The sequence below is a fragment of the Ochotona curzoniae genome, unplaced genomic scaffold (genome assembly GCF_017591425.1).
Source record: "Ochotona curzoniae isolate NIBS_2020 unplaced genomic scaffold, NIBS_Ocur_1.0 scaffold_3171, whole genome shotgun sequence".
Taxonomy (NCBI): domain Eukaryota; kingdom Metazoa; phylum Chordata; class Mammalia; order Lagomorpha; family Ochotonidae; genus Ochotona; species Ochotona curzoniae.
In genome coordinates, this window is record NW_024467104.1 from 516,973 (window position 1) to 541,245 (window position 24,273).

General features: G+C 38.4%; 3 protein-coding genes across 3 annotated transcripts; all 3 read left to right on the forward strand.

The window, feature by feature from the left end:
- The first annotated feature begins 4,694 nt into the window (after window positions 1–4,694).
- On the forward strand, window positions 4,695–5,651 carry LOC121172172 (olfactory receptor 5D18-like). The gene has a single exon (XM_041004014.1). It carries the CDS (start codon window positions 4,695–4,697, stop codon window positions 5,649–5,651), a length of 957 nt encoding a protein of 318 aa, XP_040859948.1.
- Window positions 5,652–10,051: 4,400 nt separating this feature from the next.
- On the forward strand, window positions 10,052–11,501 carry LOC121172235 (olfactory receptor 5D13-like). Its single transcript, XM_041004087.1, has 2 exons — window positions 10,052–10,098; window positions 10,553–11,501. The coding sequence occupies exons 1-2, from the start codon at window positions 10,052–10,054 to the stop codon at window positions 11,499–11,501; spliced, it is 996 nt and encodes a 331-aa protein (XP_040860021.1).
- A 10,774-nt stretch (window positions 11,502–22,275) lies between these two features.
- Window positions 22,276–23,226, forward strand: LOC121172236 (olfactory receptor 5D18-like). The gene has a single exon (XM_041004089.1). The coding sequence runs from the start codon at window positions 22,276–22,278 to the stop codon at window positions 23,224–23,226; it is 951 nt and encodes a 316-aa protein (XP_040860023.1).
- Window positions 23,227–24,273: the final 1,047 nt, after the last annotated feature.

The window sequence follows — 24,273 nt, forward strand, 5'->3', positions numbered from 1 at the left end:
TGACAAAAATATATTAATTTCTCACAAGGAGTTATAAAAATGCATATAGAAAACCTTAAAAAAAAAGACTTGCTTTTGTTTTTTATTGGAAAATTAGATATTCAGAGAAGAGGAGAGCCAGAGAGGAAGATCTTCTGTCCACTAATTCACTCTTTAAGTGGCCACAACAGCTGGAGCTGAGCTGATCTGAAGCCAGGAGCCAGGAGCTTCCTCCGGGTCTCCCACAAAGGGGCAGGATCCCAAAGCATTGGGCCATCCTTGACTACTTTTCCAGACCACAAGCAGGGACCTGGATGGGAAGCATGGCCGCTGGGACATGAATTGATGTCCATATGGGATCCTGGCACATGCAGGACAAGGACTTTAGCCACTAGGCTACCACACTGGGACCAAAAAACTTTATTTTGATATGTTTTCTAATAGAGTCCTATTTAAAAACCCTAAAGATATTGTATTCAGAGCTGAAAAGGGGCAGAATTCATCACAGGCCTGAAAGGACTAGTATAAACAATGGTGATTGCAGGAAGGGAGCAGAAGCAACCTTTGGGAGATTAAAACAAAACAGGACAAAACAAATTTTCTTCGCTAGCTTTCTAGAGCCATCAGCTTACAAAGAAAGTACAAGACCATATTGAGAAAGCGATGGGAAAATGAGGATTATGTAACATTGTGAAATCCATGCAAGTGGATTTTAAATGTAAAGCATCCAGATATACAAACCAGGTCATTTGTTTTTGTGTTTTAATGGTGTCACCATGGATGCATTTGATTCTAGTCTTTGAAAAATTTAATTAGCTTCAAAGAATACAATGATCATTTTCCCTAAACTATCACAAAACAGTATTAGAGCAATAATGGTAACATTTCACATATTCGTGTATCTGCCTTTTATTTGTAAATTCCTACATATAAAATACTGATCCTGCAATCAAAATGATTTGTGACATACGTGGGGGAGGAACATGCGTAAATGAACTGAACTCATTCTGGTTGCTATAATCCTTGGCTCTTACAAAACGCAGTGTATTTGAACGATCTGATTCTTCCTTTGGAATTGCAATGATGTAATATTTGATAAAGGTTGTGTTTACATCATAACAGAGTATGGAGAAATGCAGTGGCTAATGACATTTATGGATAGAGAAGTTGCAGCGAAAGTCCAAAGGCAGAAAGAGAGTCCAGAATCCAAATAAGATGTTTAATTACCATGAAAAGTCAAAGAGGGTTTAACGGGCAAACAAGAATCGAGCAACACACAAAGTGGAGTAGTAAGTCCATAATCATCAACTTTGCCAAAAGTTGTAAATGCATAAGCATGTAGCGTGTAACTTACCAATAAACTACGGACAAAGTTTGGTATGGCACTGCATTAACCTGATTCCTTTCCAATAATTAAGTAAAAAATCTAAGTTATGAGGTATAAAGCAAGCAAAACAGCTTTCTTAATTCATTTCTTCTTGGCCTGAATGGAATTCTCTTGGATAATGGTTTTGTCTTTTGGTTATTATTTTTTTTATCAATAATCCTAGTAGAAATCATGACTGAAAAACAAAACAAAACAAATATCATAAATTGAAAACAAAGTAAAAGTGATTACTTAAGAAAAGCAAGGGGTCCTTGTAAAGGGACTGGAAACACTAGAAAAAATATTTTGTAAAAGAGAATAAATCAAAATTTTTTTTCTTCTTTGGATTCTAGAAATGGAAATGAACACTTTATTACATACATATAATACAGAAAAAATTTGATATACGTGTTTAATTATGAACTTGACCATAACAACTGTTATTGTGAATTGTTGCTATGTCAAAGAGAGATCTGAAGAGGGATAATCAGATGTGAGAATAAGAGCTTTAGTGGAAAGAAGTGAGAATACTAGGGAAAACATGTATGAGAATGATCAGAGATTTTACATATAGCAACTTCACCAAAGTTTATATTATTCTTGACTCAGAATCATCCTGAAAAATCACCTACTTCCTGCCAGGCTTCCAGGATTCTTTACACAATTTAATTTCTGGAACATTCGCTGATATAAGGGTTCATCAGAAGCAAGACCTTGTCTCCAATGTCTGAAGCTGCATGTCTGTGACACAAGAAAAAGAATGATATCCTTGAGTTTAAAGACCTTTTTCCTCAATAAAAGTGGCCAAATACATTTCAGAAAAGGGAGACCTGCTCTGAAGCCTAGTGGGAAGTGTGATGTATAGCTGACCCCGGGCGCCTTGGATTATTAGCAATGCTGGATTTGTTGTAGGCCATCATTTGTTGTAGGCCACTCCAAAACCTTGTCGGTTCTCAGTTTTGTACAAAACAATATCACTGTCTCTTGATGACCCACATCCATCTCTAGAATCAGATTTTTAAAATATTTATTTTTTTTAAAGATGGATTAACGTATTTTGAGCATCAGAGCTAGAAAGAGGGTGGGGCAGAAAGCTCTTCCATTGTTAATGACCTCAATGGCCAGCACTTGGACAAGCTGAGGCCAGAGTGATTTTCACCTGAGTCTCTCCCACATGGTGGCATGGGCCCAAATACTTTCCTTATCATTAACAGAGAACTGGGGCATGAATAGAGCAACCATGGCACAAACAGGTGCCCCCATGTGACGTTGGTATTACAGGTCTGTGGCTAAAACTTCTGTGCTATCACACCAGGTACTCTATTTGAAAGGCATAGTGCAGAGAGATAAGAAAAACAGACAAAAACAAAACAAAAAAATGAACATACAAAAAAAGGAAGGTATGTATCTTGCAACTGTTGGTTTGTTCCCCAAAGGACTGCAACACACGCCCAAGTTGGGAAACAGAACCTCATCCAGGTCTTCAGTGTGGTGTGAGGAACCCAACCACTTGGTCTGTCATTTGTTGTCTTTAGGTATGTCAGTAGAAAGCTGGAACAGAAGTATGTGGAGTACGTAGGACTTGAACGAGGCACTGTGATTTGGAATGACATGGTAGCCAGAGCTGGCTTGACATTTTTAAAGATTTCTTTATTTATTTTATTGGGAAGGTGGATTCACATAGAGAAAGACAAAGATCTGCCATCTGCTGGTTCACTCCCCAAGTGGCCTCAACGGCCAAGCTGAGCCTATTCAGCCAGGGATGTCTTTTGGATCCCACAGGGGAGCAAGGTCCCAAGGCTTTGGGCCATCTTCTACTGATTTCCCAGGTCACAAGCTGAGAGCTGGATGGGACCTAGAGTAGAGGGACATGAACCGGCACCTGTATGGAATCCTGACAGATGCCAGGAGAGAATTTAGCCAGTGAACCATTGCATCACCTGACCCGAGTTGGCAATGCCTTCCTGAGGTTCACTTCTTTTAGGCTGAAGTGCATACAATTTTTAATTCTAACACTTGTTGATTTACAAACAGAAACTTCATGGCTTTCAATTTTGTGTCTCTTTCTGGCTCTCTCTTTGTGTCTATATTTCTATCTTTCAGGTAAATGGCATATGTCTTTTTTAGCTAAGACTAATGTGGAAATAGATATGGAGGCTCAAAGATTTTAATGGTGCTGTTTGCACATATCAGAACTGCTACAGTTCTTAACCTTGTAGGGGCACACCATGCTCTACCATCAAATCTGCCAGTCCCAATGACCATCATGCTGTGTTTCTTATATGAAAACCCTAAGATTGTTGCTTTTGTGTGAGTTACTTTCTGGATTAAATCGTCTATTTTTCATTATTTTATTGCTAAAATTCACGGTTTCTGTTTGCTCTCTTTAAAACCGTTTACTGGAAACAGGTTGCAGAAATTAGCAGAGGAGAACCAATGGGAAACTTCCAAGAATATCCCAAGAGTACTCTATTGGCTAGCATGTGTAAGTATGAGCCTGAGAGAATGCCATTACTAGTGAACTTCTAGTTAGGTTATAGGTAATTTTAAGCAGATATTCTGGAAGTCTTTTATAATGGAGATATACTTAGAGTAAGTAAAAATTTAGTACATTAAAAAGGACTGGGAATTCCCATTAGATTACATCCTCTATCTCCTCTTTACTATACTGTTATTTATGATTTAAAATGTTTAGTTTTCTGTAGAGCTCCTCTGCCGAGATCATAGGACTGCTCATTCCTCCCCTGAATTTTCTCTATCTTCCTAGTCCCAAAGCAACTGAATCTATCACAGTATTTTTAAGGATCAACATACACACACTTAGAAATGACACACATAAACTAGTAACATCAGCAAGCACTACCTCTTAAATGTTTTTAATTAGTTATCTTGGGTAGACTCAATACACTTCCCAGACAGAACTCAAATACAGTGCTCTTCATTTTCTCATTGCCTCACTCCCACCTACCCAGGCTCCTTGGTCTCTCTCTTTAAGCTTAATAAACAATATTTACTTTTCTTCTAGGTTTGGACACTAAAGTACACAACGGTAAGCTTAATTGTCCATCATCAAGAAGACAATAAGCTATTAGGAGATACTCCGAAGAGAAGCAGAGGGTTCAGATAACAGAGGTCATTGGTCTTCCCAGAGCTGGCCTCCCTCCTACCATCTCCACATTGTTTCCAGGACCGGTGATCAACTGATTTCCTTCCATTCCTTTAACTCCTCCTCTTCACCCTCTTTCTTCTCTCTTTTCCTTCATCCCTTTCAATATTTTCTTTCCTTCCTTCTCTCTCTCTCTCTCACTTGCTCGCTGTCTCTTCTCACGTCCACTTTCCTTTTAAATGAATGGCTATGATCACTGGAAAAGAAAATGAGACCTCCGTGAGTACCTTTATCCTGTTAGGGTTCTCAGAATACTCACACCTCCAGGCACCGCTGTTCCTGGTATTCCTTGTCATTTACACAGTCACTCTTGTGGGAAATCTGGGCATAATTGTGGTCACAAGGATCAATCCCAAACTCCACACACCCATGTACTTCTTCCTTAGCCACCTATCCTTTCTGGATATGTGTTACTCCAGTATATTTACACCCAAATTGCTAGAAATCTTGGTTGTGGAAGACAGAACCATCTCCTTCAATGGCTGCATGACACAATTTTTCTTTATCTGTGCATTTGTGATCACAGAAATGTTCATGCTGGCTGTGATGGCCTATGACCGATTTGTGGCTGTTTGTAACCCACTGCTCTACACTGTTGCTATGTCTCACAGGCTCTGTGCCCTCCTGGTAGCTGGGACCTACACATGGGGTGCACTCTGCTCCCTCACACTCACATACTCTCTTTCTGTGCTATCCTACTGTGGATCTAATGTCATAAATCACTTTGGCTGCGAGTACTCAGCCGTCCTCTCGCTCTCTTGCTCAGACCCCTCCTTCAGCCAGATGGCATGTTTAATCATTTCTACGTTCAACGAGACGTGCAGCCTCCTGATCATCCTTGCTTCCTATGCGTTCATCGTCATCACCATCACTAGGATGCCTTCCAAGGGTGGACTCCACAAAGCCTTCTCCACCTGTGCCTCCCACCTGACCGCCATCTGCATCTTCCATGGGATCATCCTCCTTCTCTACTGTGTGCCCAACTCCCAAAGCTCATGGCTCCTGATCAAAGTGTCCACTGTGCTGTTTACAGTCATGATTCCCATGCTGAACCCCCTGATCTACAGGCTCAGGAACAAAGACGTGAAAGAGACAGTCAGGAGGTTGTTCAACTCTCAAGTGTCTTCTCATTCAATGTAGTTTTAACAAAACTATGTTTATCCAGATAATGTCTGCTTTGCCATCTGATTGTTCTTGCTTTTCTTGTTTATGTCATGCAAATATGATTCATTTTAAATCAGAAAAAAATGTGTTTGCTCTGTTTAGTAATCCCCCAATAGAAGGCTGTATCTTATAATCTAGGTCAAAATTCCTTGTGACTTAGACAGAAATACATTTCACATTTGCCACAGATTCTTCAACACATACACTCTGAATTAGTTCAATTTTCAAAATCACTTCCAGTATCACTTTCCGGTGTTATTCTGTTGGGGTCAAAAAAATATTTTAAAACATACAAAAAAGAAACTTGAAAAGATACTTTAAAAAAATCCATGAGAATTCTTCACATACTATTGGGAAGCTTGTATATTCACAGCTGTGCAAAAACATCCTCTCTTATTAGCAAATTCATCTGTCTGGAGTTTATTTGCTTGCACCTGTGTCTTGCTGCTTTTCTGTCTGTTCATTGCTGGACGTGAACATTAAATTCACTACTAATATGTTAGGCAACTGACCTTTCCAGGGTGCTTATGCATCTTTGCTCATCAAATTTAGGTGCTTCAATGCCAGGTGAATCTTTGTTTTTAGTTGTTATATGCTTTACATGAATATTACTCATAGGTTATTCACAGGATCAGAAAACCTTGTTTCCTACTAGCTCTGTGTACATATTCTTCCTTCTTGGGTTTTGGTCCTGTTTTTATGTGTTTGCTTGTGATTAAGTGGTTTTTATCTATGGATTTATGCATGTTCTCATTCTTTACTTTTTACCTTATTGTATCTATTACACATTTTGTGCTCCTGGCTACAATGGGGATGAGATAAATCCATTAATTTCAAACTAATTTTGAATAATCATATATTTCTTATTTACTTCACACGCAGAGAGAAATGGGAAGTGATGGGATAGCATTATCCATGATGACATCAGGATGAAGCCAAGGGTTGGGAATTTGGACTATCTATCCATATATATTTCACATGGGTGGAGGAAAACTAGCCGACCCACAATCCACTGCTTCCAAGAAATGCATACTAGTGCCCGGTGGGATGGCATAGTGGCTAAATCATTGCCTTGCATGCACTGGGATCCCATGTGGGTGCTGGTTTGTGTTCCAGCTGCTCCAATTTCAATCCGTCTTCCCGACTGTGGCCTGCGAAGGCAGTAGAGAACAGCCCAAAGCCTTGGGACCCTGCACTCGCATGAGAGATATGAAAGAAGCTCCTGACTTCTGGGTTCATATTGACTTAGTTCTGGCCATTGAGGCCACTTGGGGAGTGAATCAGCAGATGGAAGCTCTTTCTCTCTATAAACCAGTAGGCAGTTGGAATTGGTGTGAAAGGTGGAAGTCCCAGCAGCATACCAAATGCACTTTCAATCATTGCTGCTTTTAGAATTGTTTTTGTTTTGACTACTACAAGTTGATATTTTTTTTTTACCTTAAGATAAGCTTATTCAATAATATTGTATAAATAATCCTTGAAATGTAAACATGTGGTCATATTTAGTGTTGAAGACAGTACTAGTCATCATGTCAATAAAATCCTGATTCCAAGCTTTGATGAAACGTAGTTGCACCATATTTGTTTAAATCACCCAAAGTTAATAATTGTAATGAAATGCTCACCTGAATGAAATGACTTGAAGCATTGAATAATTTCTTGCATCATATTGCTAAGGAAGCTTCATTAATCACAAGAATTCAGGGTGGAAGAAATACTATGCTACTGAGTGCCCTAGACAACTTGTAACAGAAAATTCAGAATTTAAGGTTCAGACCTTAAAATAAGGGGACTGCAGATATTTTATGAATCAATAGTATCTATTTTTTCAAGACCCTGAACACGTTTCCTATATTTCTCAGTGATGAGGTGATCTATCAGAGATTACATCTCAAGTAAATCATATGTAACACATGAAACTTTATTATGGAAACCAAAGTGTTTGATGGTATATTTTGCAGCATGTTAAAGTAACACCTCCATGGTGACTGGTAACTTGAGAGAGCTTGTAGTGCCCAAATCTAGGCAGTATATACCACATTTGAATGCACTGACTTTACACCTGTCTCCTGTGTGGTGTCTGACAGTAGCACTACAACTTTAAATTTGCTCACTATGGTTCTGGTAGACAAACATGAACGTGACCACTAATGAATTTATGTCTTCTGGCATTCACATGTCGTGTAGACTTTTCCAAATTCAATTAGTCTCAATCTTTGTGACTAATATCCTGTGACAGTGATACAGGTAGAATATATTTGTGATTATAGTAAAGATAACGTGTCTAATTTCATAGGATAAGAAGAATTAGGCTTGAAAATCTACAGTTAGGTGAATATGTGTTGCCTCATGCTCATCAGTCAATGACTTAGATATAAAATGTTCATTTCAGCATGATGTTGTAGCTAAATGAAGCAACATGCATGAACTCTTGGGACAATTGGGATGATTTGAATTTTTTTTTTCATGATGAGAGGATGAGGTCATTACAGGTTAGAATTTTATGCTAGCATTTCATCTTTTAAATGGCACTAAATAATTTTTTCTTCCGTTACTACAGTTGCAGAAAATATATGCACAGATACTTTTTTTTTGTCGGGTACAGAAAGGTGTGCAGATGTGGAAATGACTAATGCAAAGGAAGTAATGTATAGATCCAAGGAGTAGAGATGACATGTTTTACAGAAATACATGAAGGAGAAAGGGGCAAGGAGAAACGTGAGCAGGGTCCTTTACTGTGGTACCACAGGAGGGAATTGGCAGGGCGGGGTACGCAAACTGAGCACAGACTAGTGTCAATAACAAAGGCAGGATAATGAAGATTTCCCTAGCTCTCTAGTACTAGGCACTAGGTATGACCAAGCAAAGTGTATTATGGCTTGGAATTTGAGAGCTTAAGAAAGAAAGTGGTCATGAGCATAGCTTGCCATCTCTAAGAATTATTGGGATCTGGAAAGGCTGTCCTTTAGGGGTTAGTAAAGCTTTAATATGTCAGTGCTCAGAACGTAGAAAACTGAAGACCTGTTCCATGTGACTGCATACTCTTCTGTTTTGTAATCTACCTCAAGGCAGAAGACAGAAATGAAAATATGTTACTGAGATGTTGTGCTGAAACTGTCTCAACTCCTGTTTTGTGTGTTCTCTGGGACCTCTCCTATAGAGAAAGCCACATTACAAGGAACTGATTCTTCAGGTTTGCCCTCAGTGAGTAACTCAGTTTGCCAACAGCCATGCCGATAACCTTGGAAGTGAACTCTCCATTCCGATGTAGCATTGACAATACCTTTGCTCTAAACAAAACTTGACAGCAAACTGATCAGAGCCAGAACTGTGAACTCCAAATTCCTCACCTTCATACGTTATTTAAAACAGTAAATATTACTTGCTATGAGGCATTATTTGAAGTCATTTGTAGCCTTAAAAAAACTAGTAGCAGCACTGAGTGGAATTACAATCTCCTCCTATCCAAATCATCTTCTTGCTCAAAGAATTCCCCAGAGGTCCAGAAGTTTGCTATTCCCAAAAGCAACTGGAATACTTAATGAATCTTAGTCAACAACATATGGGAGTTGGTGTCAACACTCTTGTCGTTGTTTCTCACTTGGGATAATCCCTAGATATTTTCTGTGCCGTTTTCAACATTTCCCGTGACGCTAATTTTTGTTTCTCTAAAGCTGTATCTGATTTTACAGTGCATTATTCACTTGCCTTTTCTTTTCCTTAGATGACACACACTTACGAAACTATGTTGTGAAAAGGTTACGTTTTTAAGAATGACATGATCTATGCTTTATTAAGATTTTCTTGATAACAGAAAAGGTAACAGAGGAACTAGTTAATGAAATATAGTGTGAGCTCTTCCTAGTGCTTCTAGGTCTGTTTTTATTATTTAATAACTAAGTAGAGGTGTATTTGGAGATTATCATCCTTGGCAAAGGATTCTTTGGTAAATGAATCACTCAAGCGCTTCCATATTTAGGTGAGTTGGTTAAGTTCTTTTGTTTGTGGGCATAACACGGACTTGAAATGGTCTTTTTAGGAGAAAGCATATCTATACTTTGAGGTGTCCCCAGGCCTACTTAGTTCAACTTAGAAAGGGCTATGCTTTTGTATGCAGATTAAATCTTACCCTTCTGCTTGGGCACTCACTCTGAAATGAAATCAAAGCTCCGGCCAGGAGAAAATATCAAAACCTAACCCTTATCCACTAGGGCCTTATAATCTCTGAGAAGGTGACTAACAATGAGAATTATATTTGTAAATGATAATATGCTGTATATGATAATTGCATATTAAAAGCATGAATGTGTATAAAACCAGAATCAATGATTAATTTTTATAATGGTAGATGGTATAATTGGACATTGTAGGACAGAATGGCAGGAAAACAGGCTTTCGGCAAACGTGTGAAATTCAACATGTGGTGTTTAGAATTTTCAAGCATTTAATTGTTCTAAATTAATTATATTTTAACAGCTGAGACTGATGGAAATGTCAGAAGTTATGTATCTTCACCAAACAAAGTTGTTTTGGCCAAGTTTGGATTTAAACAAAGAGGTTAGATTAATTGTTATCCTGAAGCAAATTATGTTGATAATGAGTCTTATTTGTTGAAACAAAGCAAAATGTGATCTATTTGTCTTGTTGTTTTTATTCCTGTCAAAAATTTGATTTTTCCCTTTGCTTTAAGGCAAACAAAATCTGTTATCACTATTCAGTTTTTATGAACTGAACACTAATTTTCAAATTTTTAACAGTGGAATCCTAGTATTTTTGGGAATAAACATATCTTATGTCTTTGAATGTTTCTGCCTTATTCCAATTCAAATATCGGTTCTAATTTCTCTGGATGATTAACTTCGCTATTTTGTATTAAGGATCCATGAAAATCAGACAGCTGGAGTCACCTTCATCCTGGTTGGATTCTCAGAATACCCGGAGCTGCAGGTGCCCCTGTTCCTGGTGTTCCTGACCATCTACATGGTCACTGTGCTGGGGAACCTGGGCATGATTCTGATCATCAGGATCAATCCCAAACTCCACACCCCCATGTACTTTTTCCTCAGTCACTTGTCCTTTGTGGATTTCTGCTACTCTACGGTAGTTACACCCAAACTATTGGAAAACCTGGTTGTGGAAGACAGAACTATCTCCTTTCCAGGATGCATTCTGCAATTCTTCTTTGCATGCGTGTTTGTGATTACAGAAACCTTCATGTTGGCGGTCATGGCCTATGACCGCTTCGTGGCCGTCTGTAATCCTCTGCTGTACACCGTGGTGATGTCTCAGAAGCTCTGCTGCTTGCTGGTGGCTGCGTCTTATTCTTGGAGTTTAGTGTGCTCTTTAACATTTATATACTTCTTGCTGACTCTATCCTTTTGTGGGACTAAGTTCATTAATAACTTTGTCTGTGAGCATGCTGCCATTGTTGCTGTGTCCTGCTCTGATCCCTCCATCAGTCAGAAGGTCATCTTAATCTCTGCCACCTTCAATGAAGTAAGTAGTTTGATGATAATTCTGACTTCTTACATTTTCATTTTTATCACTGTCATGAAAATGCCTTCCACTGGAGGGCGCCACAAAGCCTTCTCCACATGTGCCTCCCACCTGACTGCCATTACTATTTTCCATGGGTCCATCCTTTTTCTTTATTGTGTTCCTAACTCAAAAAGTTCATGGCTCATGATCAAAGTAGGTTCTGTCTTTTATACAGTGGTCATCCCCATGCTGAACCCACTGATCTACAGCCTCAGAAACAAAGATGTGAAGGAGACAGTGAGGAAGTTACTGAATAACAAAGGTTACAAGTGTAGTTGGTCAATTTAAAATTAGTTCTTGAATTTGTAGTAAAGCTCCAATACATATCTTATTAGTTATAAATTTAATGAAATAATGTGTGTCAGGAGCCGTGCACTATAGCCACACTGAAGCCATTTTGAATATAGAACTACGGGCCAGTGGAAAATCCCTGGCTGGCTAGATACTTGAGAAAGAAGTTATGAAACTAATCACACGCTTAGCTTCAATTGTTTGTAGCAACTGTTTTAGAATGTGATTTATGCTGTACCTGCCGACATCTTGTTACTGATTACCTATGCTATTGTTGATATGCTGGTTACTATGGTTGATATGGTGGCTGCTCAAGAACAATCGGTCTGGAGACCATGGCTTGCGTCCTAGTTTCTCCTTTCCTCCCTGAGCCTTAGTTACTGAAGAATATAAAAACCCTCAGTTGAAATCAATAAATTGACAGCTTGATCAGACATCCTGTCTTGCTGTCCATTCTTCGTGTCTCTTGTCCCCCAATCTCTCCTAGGTGGTTGCGACCCCCGTTGACTGTCCTGCTGGACGGGACAATTTGGCGCCCAACGTGACTGGTGTGCAGACCACCGACAGGGAGATCGCCACGCAAAAGGAGAGGCCTCTCGAAGTGGTGTTGAGTAGAACACCGGGTGTTATAACTATGTTATGTTTTACTATTTAGATTTCAACACAGAGAAACTTTTCAAGTGCCAGGATGTACACCAAACACCTGATGACTTCTGCCTTCTATCAGGAACCACAAGATGGACCCCCAACAGCTGCTGTTACCCAACGGCGCCCCCTTCTCAGCAGGAAGTAGCTAAGAGCAGATGACAACGCCCTTTCTCCCTAAAAACAGTTGGGGTTCATTTCTGTTTGAAAATGTAGGAGTCAGATGGGATGATAGGCAGTTAGAGTCTCTGGTTCCTGATAAAACTGTTTTGTATACATGTAACATCTTAGCACTATGTGATTCTGGAATGTTAGTATTTTCAACAATACTTGTACATTGTTAAGTATGTCTTCTTGAATCTCACCAGCCAGCTGTTCCCCAATATACCATCATATATGTATCACCCCAGTATGAGTTCACAATATTTTGGCGAGAGTGATAAAAACCAATCAATACCTCTGGGGACAATGGTCTAACGCCTTCCTAAATCTCACCAGTCAATTAGCCACCAGTATAATTAAAGTAAATGAGACCCCAGTTCTACCCATGTCAGGGAAAGTTATTCTAAATGGCATTAAGCTGGCAGCTTGCATGTTCAAGAAATGCAGCAAGGTTATGGCCTTAAAAACCTTGACATTGCTGCAATGGCTCAGGCTCCCCAAGTGATAACCCCCCACATCGTGCCATGCGGCTCCAGTTTTCAAAGAGGCTCATCTAATATAATGAGGCATGGCTTTTCCTGGGTAAGCATTTAGACAATGACGGGCATCTTTCTGATACCCCGCCAACCTAAGACAGGGAGCCCTGGATGACTGGCAGGGCTGCCCAAAGACGGGTAAGAGTTGAGGGTCCCTCAGAATGAACCTAAGACAGGCAGTGCTTATCTTGCCTCAAGGAACCTTTTTCTTTTCGCCGCTTTCATTGATATATAGAAAAGAGGGGGAGATGTCAGGAGCCGTGTACTATAGCCACACTGAAGCCATTTTGAATATAGAACTATGGGCCAGTGGAAAATCCCTGGCTGGCTAGATGCTTGAGAAAGAAGTTATGAAACTAATCACACGCTTAGCTTCAATTGTTTGTAGCAACTGTTTTAGAATGTGATTTATGCTGTACCTGCCGACATCTTGTTACTGATTACCTATGCTATTGTTGATATGCTGGTTACTATGGTTGATATGGTGGCTGCTCAAGAACAATCGGTCTGGAGACCATGGCTTGCGTCCTAGTTTCTCCTTTCCTCCCTGAGCCTTAGTTACTGAAGAATATAAAAACCCTCAGTTGAAATCAATAAATTGACAGCTTGATCAGACATCCTGTCTTGCTGTCCATTCTTCGTGTCTCTTGTCCCCCAATCTCTCCTAGGTGGTTGCGACCCCCGTTGACTGTCCTGCTGGACGGGACAAATGTGTAGCATAAATTTGAATTAAAAATACTATAAGGACAGGTACAATGGCTCAATTACCTAATCCTCACCTTGCTAGAGCTGGGATTCAGATATGGGTGCCAGTTCATGTTCCAGATCTTCCAGGTCCCATGCAGTTTCCTGCATTTGGCCTGGGAAAGCAGTCTAGGATTCCCCAAAACCTTGGGACCCTGCACCTGCGTGGGAGACCTGGAGGAAGCTCCTGGCACCTGGCTTCAGATCGGCTCAGTTCTGGCCATTGTGGCCACTTAGGGAGTGAACTAGTTGATGGCAGATCTTTCTTTCTGTGTCTCCTTTCTGTGTATGTCTGCCTTTCCAATTAAAAACAAATACATTAAAAATATTATTAGAGATGATATGTCAAAACATATAAACTCTTATTTCATGAAACAGAAGTCCACTGTGATGTCAGATATTATTGCAATATAGAAATATTTGAGATAATCTAAAGAACGATAAAATTAACTTATTGAGGACCAGACTAAAAAATACTACAATTTTTATATTATATGTCTAAAAGTACCATTTGGTCATTTTGATATTTCTAAACAAACAAACAAACAAAAAAGAAGTAATAATTGCTTTCACCATTTTGGCAGAAATATACATTATAGATGCATAACATATATCACACACATAAATATATATAAATTTTAGAATTTGATGGTATTATTTAGAAGTTGATATTGTGGACTGTATATATAATTTGGAGGTAATCTGAATTGATTTCACTTGTAGCAAATACTATGGAGAGATATTTATCATTTTTTGCCCCGTTTCTCCCATGAAGGAATGCAATCTGCCTTTAACAGATGCTATTTTAACCTTCAGTGACGTACAAGAAAAAGCAGGCCTTAAAAATGAATGACATGTTGAGGTATTTATTTCAGAAGCAATCACGCTTGTGTGCTGATGTCAGGCTCACTGAAGCACTCAGTTGTCAGCTTCCGAGCCTGTTAGCACACCATGTTCCAAAAGCCATGGTCTTTACCGAAAAATGTGGGAGCATAGACTACGCCAACGATAAAACATACTTCAGGTTACTCTTTGGAACTCCCCTGCTAATACCGCAGAAATCGGACAATATGCTAAGTGCAAAGTCAGTGCGTGCACAAGGTGTCTGCCTCTTGTAGAACTGCAGCAATCCTGTGTCAGTAGTGATGGACAGAGAGACAACAGTAGAATGAAGCTCAAAACCTACCAAAAAGTGATAAAAACATTTGGCTCCCGGATTACATTTTCCTTGGTAGTGACATCCAGTGCTTTTACGGATAAATTAAGGCATGCTTATGACTGATGTCATTCTAATGACTGTAAGTCATCGGATAGCATTAACCAAAACACTAGTTGGAATTACATAGAAGGGCTTACCTTGAACTCTTCATATCTTGCCAATCTTGATTGAATTTTTCAGTGAATGTTAACGAGACGTTACATTTTACAATCCCAGTTCAATTTATTGAATGTTATTTGCAATTCCCTTGGTTTTATTTTCAAATAAAAACTGAATTACTTTTACTGTAATGCATTATGCCCATCATCTTTGTGTAGCTTACTTTTTAAGAGTATTCTCAATTTTCCTATTGCATCTCAATGGCAATAACGAAATTGCTTGAATTTATTTATCTATGTATGAGAGGAGAGAATTCAATGATCCCATCAAGTATGTTAAAATCTGTATTCATGTGAGTAAAATTGTGCTTGTACTGTCTGCACACAAGATTAGTTCAACATTGATGCTTAAAAAATATGAAAAAAGGCTTTAGAAAAATCTCTGGTCACACATTTTGAGATATTTTTTCTATTCAGTGAAATTTCTAGGGTAAAATTATAATATTTCCATTTAAATTTATAGTATTTCCATTTAACTGACTTTACAGTTATAAAAATTGCAATTTTTATTGGAAAATAAAAAAATATTTAACAGAGAATATTCTTTTATGGTTGCTAATGCTAATTTGTGCTTTATTTGCAAAAATGTAATGCATTTTCCACTCAAATTCTTAAGTTGCACAGTCACTCTGAATGTAGACATTTTAGCTATGAAGCTCGATGCATTTTAGAAAATGTTGACATATGCCTTGTTAGAGTTATAGGCCAGTTTAAACTATCCCCAAATCTGCCAAGTTCAGCAAAATTAAGCTTCAACACTATAAACTGCTGAATGCTAAAATGAAAATAGACACAAGACAGCTGAGTAGTACCCTATAATCATTTTAAGGTGTATAACGGCTGGTTCTGTGTATAAATTAAATTTGAAATGTCAATGAAGTAGTCACAGGATGTGGTTAAGAACTTGCATTTTTTTTAGCATATTTGTTACTCAACACCATGTCAATTAATTCCATAATGTTGTAAATTGATGTTGATGTTATGTTGTACTTTTAATTGATCAGGATGATATTTTTCCAGCTCTGCCTTCAGACCAGAGATGGTCTCCCCAAGAAACTGTTGAATTTATCTGGACAATAAGATGCTGAACTCTATGCTTGCAATGAAAAAATCTTGGCTGAATTTTAACTGTAATACTGCAACATCCCAGAACCTATGAGACAGTGTCACATAATGCAATGTAATCAAACAAAATAATATTAATAAAAAAATAAAGAAAAGAAAAATTATTTTATTCCTATTCATATCAAGTAACAGAAACATATTTAAGCATACAAATAAACTTGTAATCACTTTTCTTTAAGACTTTTTGATGTGACAAGCATAAATGTGACATATGTTTCCTTGAAGGGCTGTGACTATACTTGCTGAAGGTACCTGTGGTACTAAACAAAGTTATACAGTTTCACTTGAACTTCTTAATGGAATAGTGATTGTAAAAACGGTCTGTATCGCATTGCATACTTCTCAAATTCTCTAGTATATTGGTTATATAAAGGACTGACAATTATATTCTTGTTGGATAAATATCTTCTTGTATGAATATATAGTTTACTCTTTTACAAATGTCTTTTTTTCTTGCTGTTAAGTATAATATGCGCTGTAATAAAGAATGTGGAAATTAATTTTTTCTCATGGTATCCTTCACAATTAAGATGTCCTCTTCTTTTTACCAATTGATGCAGTAAGATACCACTGGATATGTCATTTTGTGGGACAATTGTAGAATATTTCAAAGAAATAGTTTTCACTCAACACCCCCCATTTAAATGCAGTTTTCTGTAATTTTAAGCTTTAATTAGCTGCTCAGCTTTAGCCTGCTGACTTGTCTGGTTTTTCCAGTAGTATCTACAGCAGAATTTCCACCAGTATCTAGAGGAGAATGAGTCATCTTTGTAAGCGTTACTCTTGTCTGCCACTATGTAATACACTTTACTTAAGTTTTCCTAGTCTGCAACCAGAGCAGCGATATTTTTGAGTCATTATTTGACACTACTTCCTATCTTCCCTGTAACACGCTATGAGTTATCAGATGTGGGAATCACATCAGATGTATTGAAGATACTTGCATTATGACATCTTCAACCATGCTTAAAAATATATAATTGGATTTCAGAAATTCCTAATGCCAAGTATAGCCAAATCTCCAGATGAGATTATATTTAAGATATCACAAGCAGCCTAAGAGGTTGAATATAATGACATTTAGATAGCATAATGCTATATATGGTTCAAGAAAAAATGTACGTACAAATATATAAAAAAGGGTGGAAGACTAAGAAGTCAGCTATAATGATGGTGAGGTTATTGAATAGATGTGAACATGTATTATGTTTTTCCATGGTTTTTATATGTGCAGCTTTTATAAAGAGCTATCATAAACATATATTTATCAAAATATTAATAATTTTGAAGAAAGAATGTTTGACATCATTGAATAGAAGGTTTCCTCTAATGAATGGTTATGTCGCTTAACATTAAATCGTCAGGATTCTCCAGAGTGCCTGTCCCCAAAGTCTAGCAATTAGATGCAAAACACAACATATTCACAGGATGCAGTTTTAAAATCTCTTTCTTTCAAGTGGCTTCTATACTGCCCCCAATTTTCTGGTCAGTGGGAAACCATCACTTGTTCACTCAGTTTTTATTGCACTGCTTTTTTTCAAGTATCACTTAGTGTCTACATAGGCACTGAAAAGCATGTATGGCAAATTTATTCCTAGAGAGACTGGGCATGCAGTTTATGAATAATGACAAAGGAGCCATCACTTACAAAGGCCAACAGAAAAGATGGTTTCTGGTGAGTTGTTTCATATTGGGCATTTTTCCATTCCTTTTTAAAAAAGATTTAATGTATTTACTTAAAGGCACAGTGAGGAAGGAAGGAAGAAATGAAGGGAGAGAGAGAGAAAGGAAGGAAAAAAAAAGAAAGAGGAAAAGAGATGGAAATAGACAGCTATTTTGATATTGCGATATTAGTGCAAGGAAAATAGCTATATGATTGATCTGGTAGGTTTCATTCAAGTCATATAAAGCATTTGTCTTTGAAAACTATGTATAATATAATTACAATTTAGTGCACTTTGCAACAGAATGATGTTAATTAAATTGCTAAAATTATTATTTGCAAATAAATATTATAGGTGAATATTATATATATATATATAAAACCAAAAGAAAGAAGATTATAAACTGAGATTATTTCTCTGTTTTTGCTAATTTTATGACACTGGATGCAGTTGATCTCTTCAATCAGTCCCGGCAGCCCTCCAAGGACTTAGTTTATCCTCTCCAACAACACTTTTCCAAATTATCACATAGCACTCTTATATCAATAAGGCATAAATAATGCTATTTCACATATTCATGTGTCCGTAACTTACTAACTACACCTTGTAGACCTTTGGCCAATGTTGTGGCACAGCATGCTACACTGCCACCTGTGGAGCCAGTATCCCCTATGAGTGCCAGTTCATGCCCAGGCTGCTTAACTTCCAGTATAGCTCCCTCCTAATAGGTCTGGGAAAATGACAGATGGTGACCAGAGTCATTTTGAGCCCTGTCACTATGTGACAGGTTTGGTGTTATAGGTTCCTGTCTTCTGCCTGGCTCTATCTTGGAAGTAAACCAATGAATGCACAAGCTTTACTTATCTCTCCCTCTCCTCCCCATTTTCTATAGCTCTGCCTTTCAAAAACTAGACTAAGTCTTTAAAAAACAAAGATGCAGGCCTTTGCACACAAAATTGTGAGATGAGTGTGACAGTAAATGTCTAAATTATGTGAACTCATTTATGTTGCTATGACTCTTGGCTCTGATTAAAACTAAATTATGTGTTTATCACATGTTAGTGCTCCTAAGGAATTAAGATGATGGGATATTCAAATAATAATGGGATTTGGAGAAATGGAATAATCATGGATGACGGGTAACACTGACTCAGGCTTTAAACCTGCCAGCAGAACCCAAGGTCACCGAGGGTGAGGCAAAGGTGTTCTTCGGCCATAAGAACCACTGGAGACAAGCTGGTGGGCAATGTCTGTTTTATTATGCATGCATTACAATTTTAAAGCTAAAGGAAGGGAGGCCTGAAGGGCATCTTCTGGTAGCCCTGCCCCCTCCCTCCACACATGAAAGACACTGTAATTGGCTAAAGGGCACATCTATTCTCCTTGACCTTCCAATCATGTCAGAGGTCATGTCCCTCATGCAGGGCTAGACGCTGAGCCTTAGGTCATGGGCAAGTAAGTAGAGAGCCATGTCCACCAGGCAGCAGGCAGGGGCCTAGGGGAAACTGCCCACACACTGACAGATACTGAGATCATAGTGGAAGCATAGTGGGTTTACAGGGGGTATACGTAGAATTTAGACAAGGTGTAGGTGTATTCCATCCATTTAGCTGTAAAAATCATGAAGGGAACTTAGGAAATTAAAGAAGAATCAAGAAGACATAACATTTAATTATAAGTGTAGAATCCTCAATATTTGCCTGAGTAATATTTCCTTCATAGTCATGTAAACTTGAGGTTATTTTTCGAATAAGAATTTTCACTAGAAACTATGACATAGCTGTTTCACCTGTGGTGAGAATGTAAATGAGGAAAAAAAGAGTGCTTGGAAGCTTTTGAAAATCTACAGTGTGAAAGAACATATCAGCTTTTTTTCTTCTTTGAACCTTAGAAATAAATATTTTAGCAGCATAAAATGATAAGGAAAGTTTATACTAATAAATAGCAATGCAAAGCAAGTGTTTTAATATCAAGTTGACTATTATGACTGAAAGAATGAATCATTTCAGTGGCAAGAGAAGGATAAGAAAAGAGAAAGTATTGGTGGATGTGAACACAAGCTTTGACTTAAGAAATGGACAGTAGAGAAAATACACAGTTACCGAGTAAGCAATGCTATGCATTTTCTCCCTCAACAGAGCTGGTTTTATCTCAAATGAGAGCACTGTGGGAAGGCATGGAGCTGTTGGCTTTCAGGATTCTACAGGTGGTCAGAGTTCTAAAACCTTCACTGCTAACAATGGTTTCATCAGCTTCCATAGAGTAGCAATATCTTGTGTCTTAAAACTGTTTGGCCTCCTAGGGCCCGGCGCGATGGCTCAATGGCTAAATCATCACTTTATAAGCCCCAGGATTTTATATGGGGGCTGGTTTGTAACCTAGCTGCTTTACCTCCCATCCAGCTCTCTGCTTACGGCCTGGGAAAACAACAGAGGATGGCCCAAAGCCTTGGTACCCTGCACACGCATGGGAGACTTAGAAGAGGCTCTCTGCTTCTGGCTTTGGATCAGCTCAGCTCTAGTCATTGAGGTCATGTGGGGAGTGATCCAGCAGATGGAAGATCTTTGCCTCTCATTTCTATAAATCTGATTTGCTTTTCCAATAATAATAAATAAATCTTAAAAACAAAACAAAGCAAAAAAAAAAAAAGTTTACTTGTGTGCCTGTGACCAGTGGAGTCCTGAGTTTGCAGAGTATTTTTCTTATGTCCATATACATGACTAAACAAAGTTCATTAAATCCTTGTCCTCTCTTGTATCTCATGGAAAGTGTGTGACTGATGCTATCTGCCTGTGAATAGCAACGGTAGGTTTTATGCCAGGTCATCATTTGCTACAAACAGAAGATGGTGCCAGTTTACAAATATGTACAAAATAACAACAGCATTATCTATTGATTCCATATCTGTTTGTAGAATTAATTTTTTCTTCTGAAAGATTAATTCTTGGCTTGAAAGTCACAGTGACCGAGAGACAGAAATATTTTCTCTCAGTTTGCTTCCCAGTTGCCTGAAAATCATGGGCTGCCTCAAATCAAGTCAGCCACACATCCAGGCATTCCACATGAGTGGCAGAAACCCAAGGACTGTGCCATCACCTGTGGCTTCCTGGGTACGTTAGCAGGAAACAGGACGAGCGCTCTGGAGGGGTTGGAACTTGGAACAGGTCCTTTACAGGAGATTGACTCGTGACTAAAATAGCTGCAGCACAATCTCCACCAGCATCTCTCGTTATCTAACCCATCCCTTCACTTCCATTTCCCACACACCCTCATTATTAGGTTTAATCATGTGAAACTTCAAACTCAAAAATCTGTTGGTTTGTAAAACAGTGATACTGTCTTATTCAAGTATACATGTCATGGAGACAACCAGCAGATGGAAAATGTTTCTTTTTCCTGTCCATCTCCCTCTCTGTAACTGCCTTTGAGAACATAAACTCTTTTAAAATATGAATTATGTAATATTGTGTTATTATGATATTATGATGAGCTGCTATTTTGAATATATGCAAGACGTGGAAAAATATTAACCTTCCCTTTAACAAGCAATGGTGCAGCATCTAATCCACTACTACTGAAGACTAAAATAAGTATGCTCATCGCATTTACTTTTTTTGTTTGACATGCTGTTTTGTTTAGAACTATACTTCCTGTGCATCACAATTCTTCAAGTGGTTGTTTGTTTTTGTATACAGAATATACTGCAAACAGACTGTGCAACCATTAGTGAATTTATGAGAAATTTTTAAGATTAAGACACTTCTTCAGGGTATATTCTTATGTCACTAAGCATGCTAAGTAACATAAATGATTATATGTGAGAGAACATAATTAATGGTGAACTCTGATCAAACTATATGTATCCTTAGTACTCATGGCAATAATTCTTAATGAATTATACTTAGAATATTTAAGTGTGGGTAAAATTTTCATGTTTCAACACAGAACTGAGAATGTCTGAAAAGTTACATTCTCCACCTAAATTTCTTACATTTTCATTTATGTATTGAAACTGTTGAATTTCCCTAGAATCTCTGTGCCATGTCATGTGACTATACTGATGTGTTTTTCACTTGTCTGATTTTGCATTGTCTGCTGTAACACTGTGATTCTTACCATGGAACATTCAGTGATCTAAGTACCACATGCATGTATGGACACCTTGCATAAACTGATATTAATAAGCACTGTTTTAAAATTGTTCTAGATAATGAATCGAAATTACTGAATGATAAGGCTGATTACCAATAACCTGCAAGGAAACAAGTTGTCAAGAAAGACTCTAAAGTGACTTAGAGTTGAGCAGCAATGCAAGCTCTGCCTTCACTGGATTGCTTTGCCCTTGGACCCAATTACTCCAGCCAAGATTTCTAAGTTCTGCTCAACACAGAACCTCCCCTTCCTGCCCGGTGCTTCCCTTCTCTTACACTTCCTTCCTTCCCTTTGTTGTTTATTCCTTTCTTCCTTCCTTCCTTCCTCTTCTTTTTTTTTCCTTTTTAAAAATTTAATTGAAGGGACATGATTTTGGATAAGAGAAATGAGACCTCCGTGAGTACCTTTATCCTGTTAGGGTTCTCAGAATACTCACACCTCCAGGCACCGCTGTTCCTGGTATTCCTTGTCATTTACACGGTCACTCTTGTGGGAAATCTGGGCATAATTGTGGTCACAAGGATCAATCCCAAACTCCACACACCCATGTACTTCTTCCTTAGCCACCTATCCTTTCTGGATATGTGTTACTCCAGTGTATTTACACCCAAATTGCTAGAAATCTTGGTTGTGGAAGACAGAACCATCTCCTTCAATGGCTGCATGACACAATTTTTCTTTATCTGTGCATTTGTGATCACAGAAATGTTCATGCTGGCTGTGATGGCCTATGACCGATTTGTGGCTGTTTGTAACCCACTGCTCTACACTGTTGCTATGTCTCACAGGCTCTGTGCCCTCCTGGTAGCTGGGACCTACACATGGGGTGCACTCTGCTCCCTCACACTCACATACTCTCTTTCTGTGCTATCCTACTGTGGATCTAACGTCATAAATCACTTTGGCTGCGAGTACTCAGCCGTCCTCTCGCTCTCTTGCTCAGACCCCTCCTTCAGCCAGATGGCATGTTTAATCATTTCTACGTTCAACGAGACGTGCAGCCTCCTGATCATCCTTGCTTCCTATGCGTTCATCGTCATCACCATCACTAGGATGCCTTCCAAGGGTGGACTCCACAAAGCCTTCTCCACCTGTGCCTCCCACCTGACCGCCATCTGCATCTTCCATGGGATCATCCTCCTTCTCTACTGTGTGCCCAACTCCCAAAGCTCATGGCTCCTGATCAAAGTGTCCACTGTGCTGTTTACAGTCATGATTCCCATGCTGAACCCCCTGATCTACAGTCTCAGGAACAAAGACGTGAAAGAGACAGTCAGGAGGTTGTTCAACTCTCCCCTGTGTTTTCACTGCATGTAATTGAAATGCAGATATGGTTAGTTATTTCCAAACTTTGTGCACTGGTTTCTCCTGCATTACCTATGATAGTTGAAAGGTATTTAAAGTGAATATTACAGATTTTATACTAATAAATCTTGTTTACCTTATTTATCCTTATAGTGCCTTGTAAATACCCTCCCATAGTACCAGTATGTTTTATGCTACAAATAAAATATATTTTTATCTACTTTCTCAGATTTCAAGCAGAAGTATCATACATAATTGCCTCTGGATTCTGTCTAATCAGATTACAGAATAATAAACCTATATTCAGATATTCACCTTGGTGTTGTAGTTTAGATTTGAACTGATTTAATGAAAATGCTGCAGAGATCGTATTCACATTTGTAGTTCCTTACAAAAGTCAGCATTATGAACTCTTTTCACTCACTAAATTCTCTAAAATATTATCTTTCATTTTTATGAAGCAATATGAGAAATAGACACAGACACTTCCTACCTCTGTATAATATGAAGAAACAGGATTATGCTGAGGCCTTCCATGGCACGGAGATCCCCCCTCCCTCTTCTCTCTTTCTTTGTTTATTTCTATGTGTAGAGGCATATATATTTTTGTTTCTATTTATTTGTTTATGTACACACATAAAAATAAAAAACTGAGATCTACTACTGTAACAATTATAAATTCATACATTTAAGCAATATTAATCAAAATCTCCCTGTTTTAATCTGATGTGGGTCCTCCCATGTGTCACGCACCCTATGAAACAATCTGCAGCTCTAAAGTCAATATGATCCAAGGCCTTCTGAGGGCTTGCCAGTGCTGACACTGCCCTGTCCCCCAGCCATAGGATGCCATTGACCCTAGAGACCTCCAGTTCTGGCCCAGGGCTATCCAGTAGACAAGACCATGCAAGTACAGCTCATTAGAAGTACTGAACACCAGGTTTTATTTGGATTTCACTAAATTTATTTTATTTTCTTAATTAATGCCATGTTTCTTTTCCTGAATCTGGTTCATGTTACCATATAATATTACTAGTCATGTCTTCAACTCTCCCTCAG

Coding starts and splice junctions, on each gene's coding strand:
- LOC121172172 (XM_041004014.1), top strand. CDS start 4,695: ATGGCTATGATCACTGGAAAAGAAAATGAGACCTCCGTGAGTACCTTT.
- LOC121172235 (XM_041004087.1), top strand. CDS start 10,052: ATGGCAGGAAAACAGGCTTTCGGCAAACGTGTGAAATTCAACATGTG. Junction 10,099..10,552: donor CGTGTGAAATTCAACATGTG/GTGTTTAGAATT, acceptor TTTTGTATTAAG/GATCCATGAAAATCAGACAG.
- LOC121172236 (XM_041004089.1), top strand. CDS start 22,276: ATGATTTTGGATAAGAGAAATGAGACCTCCGTGAGTACCTTTATCCTG.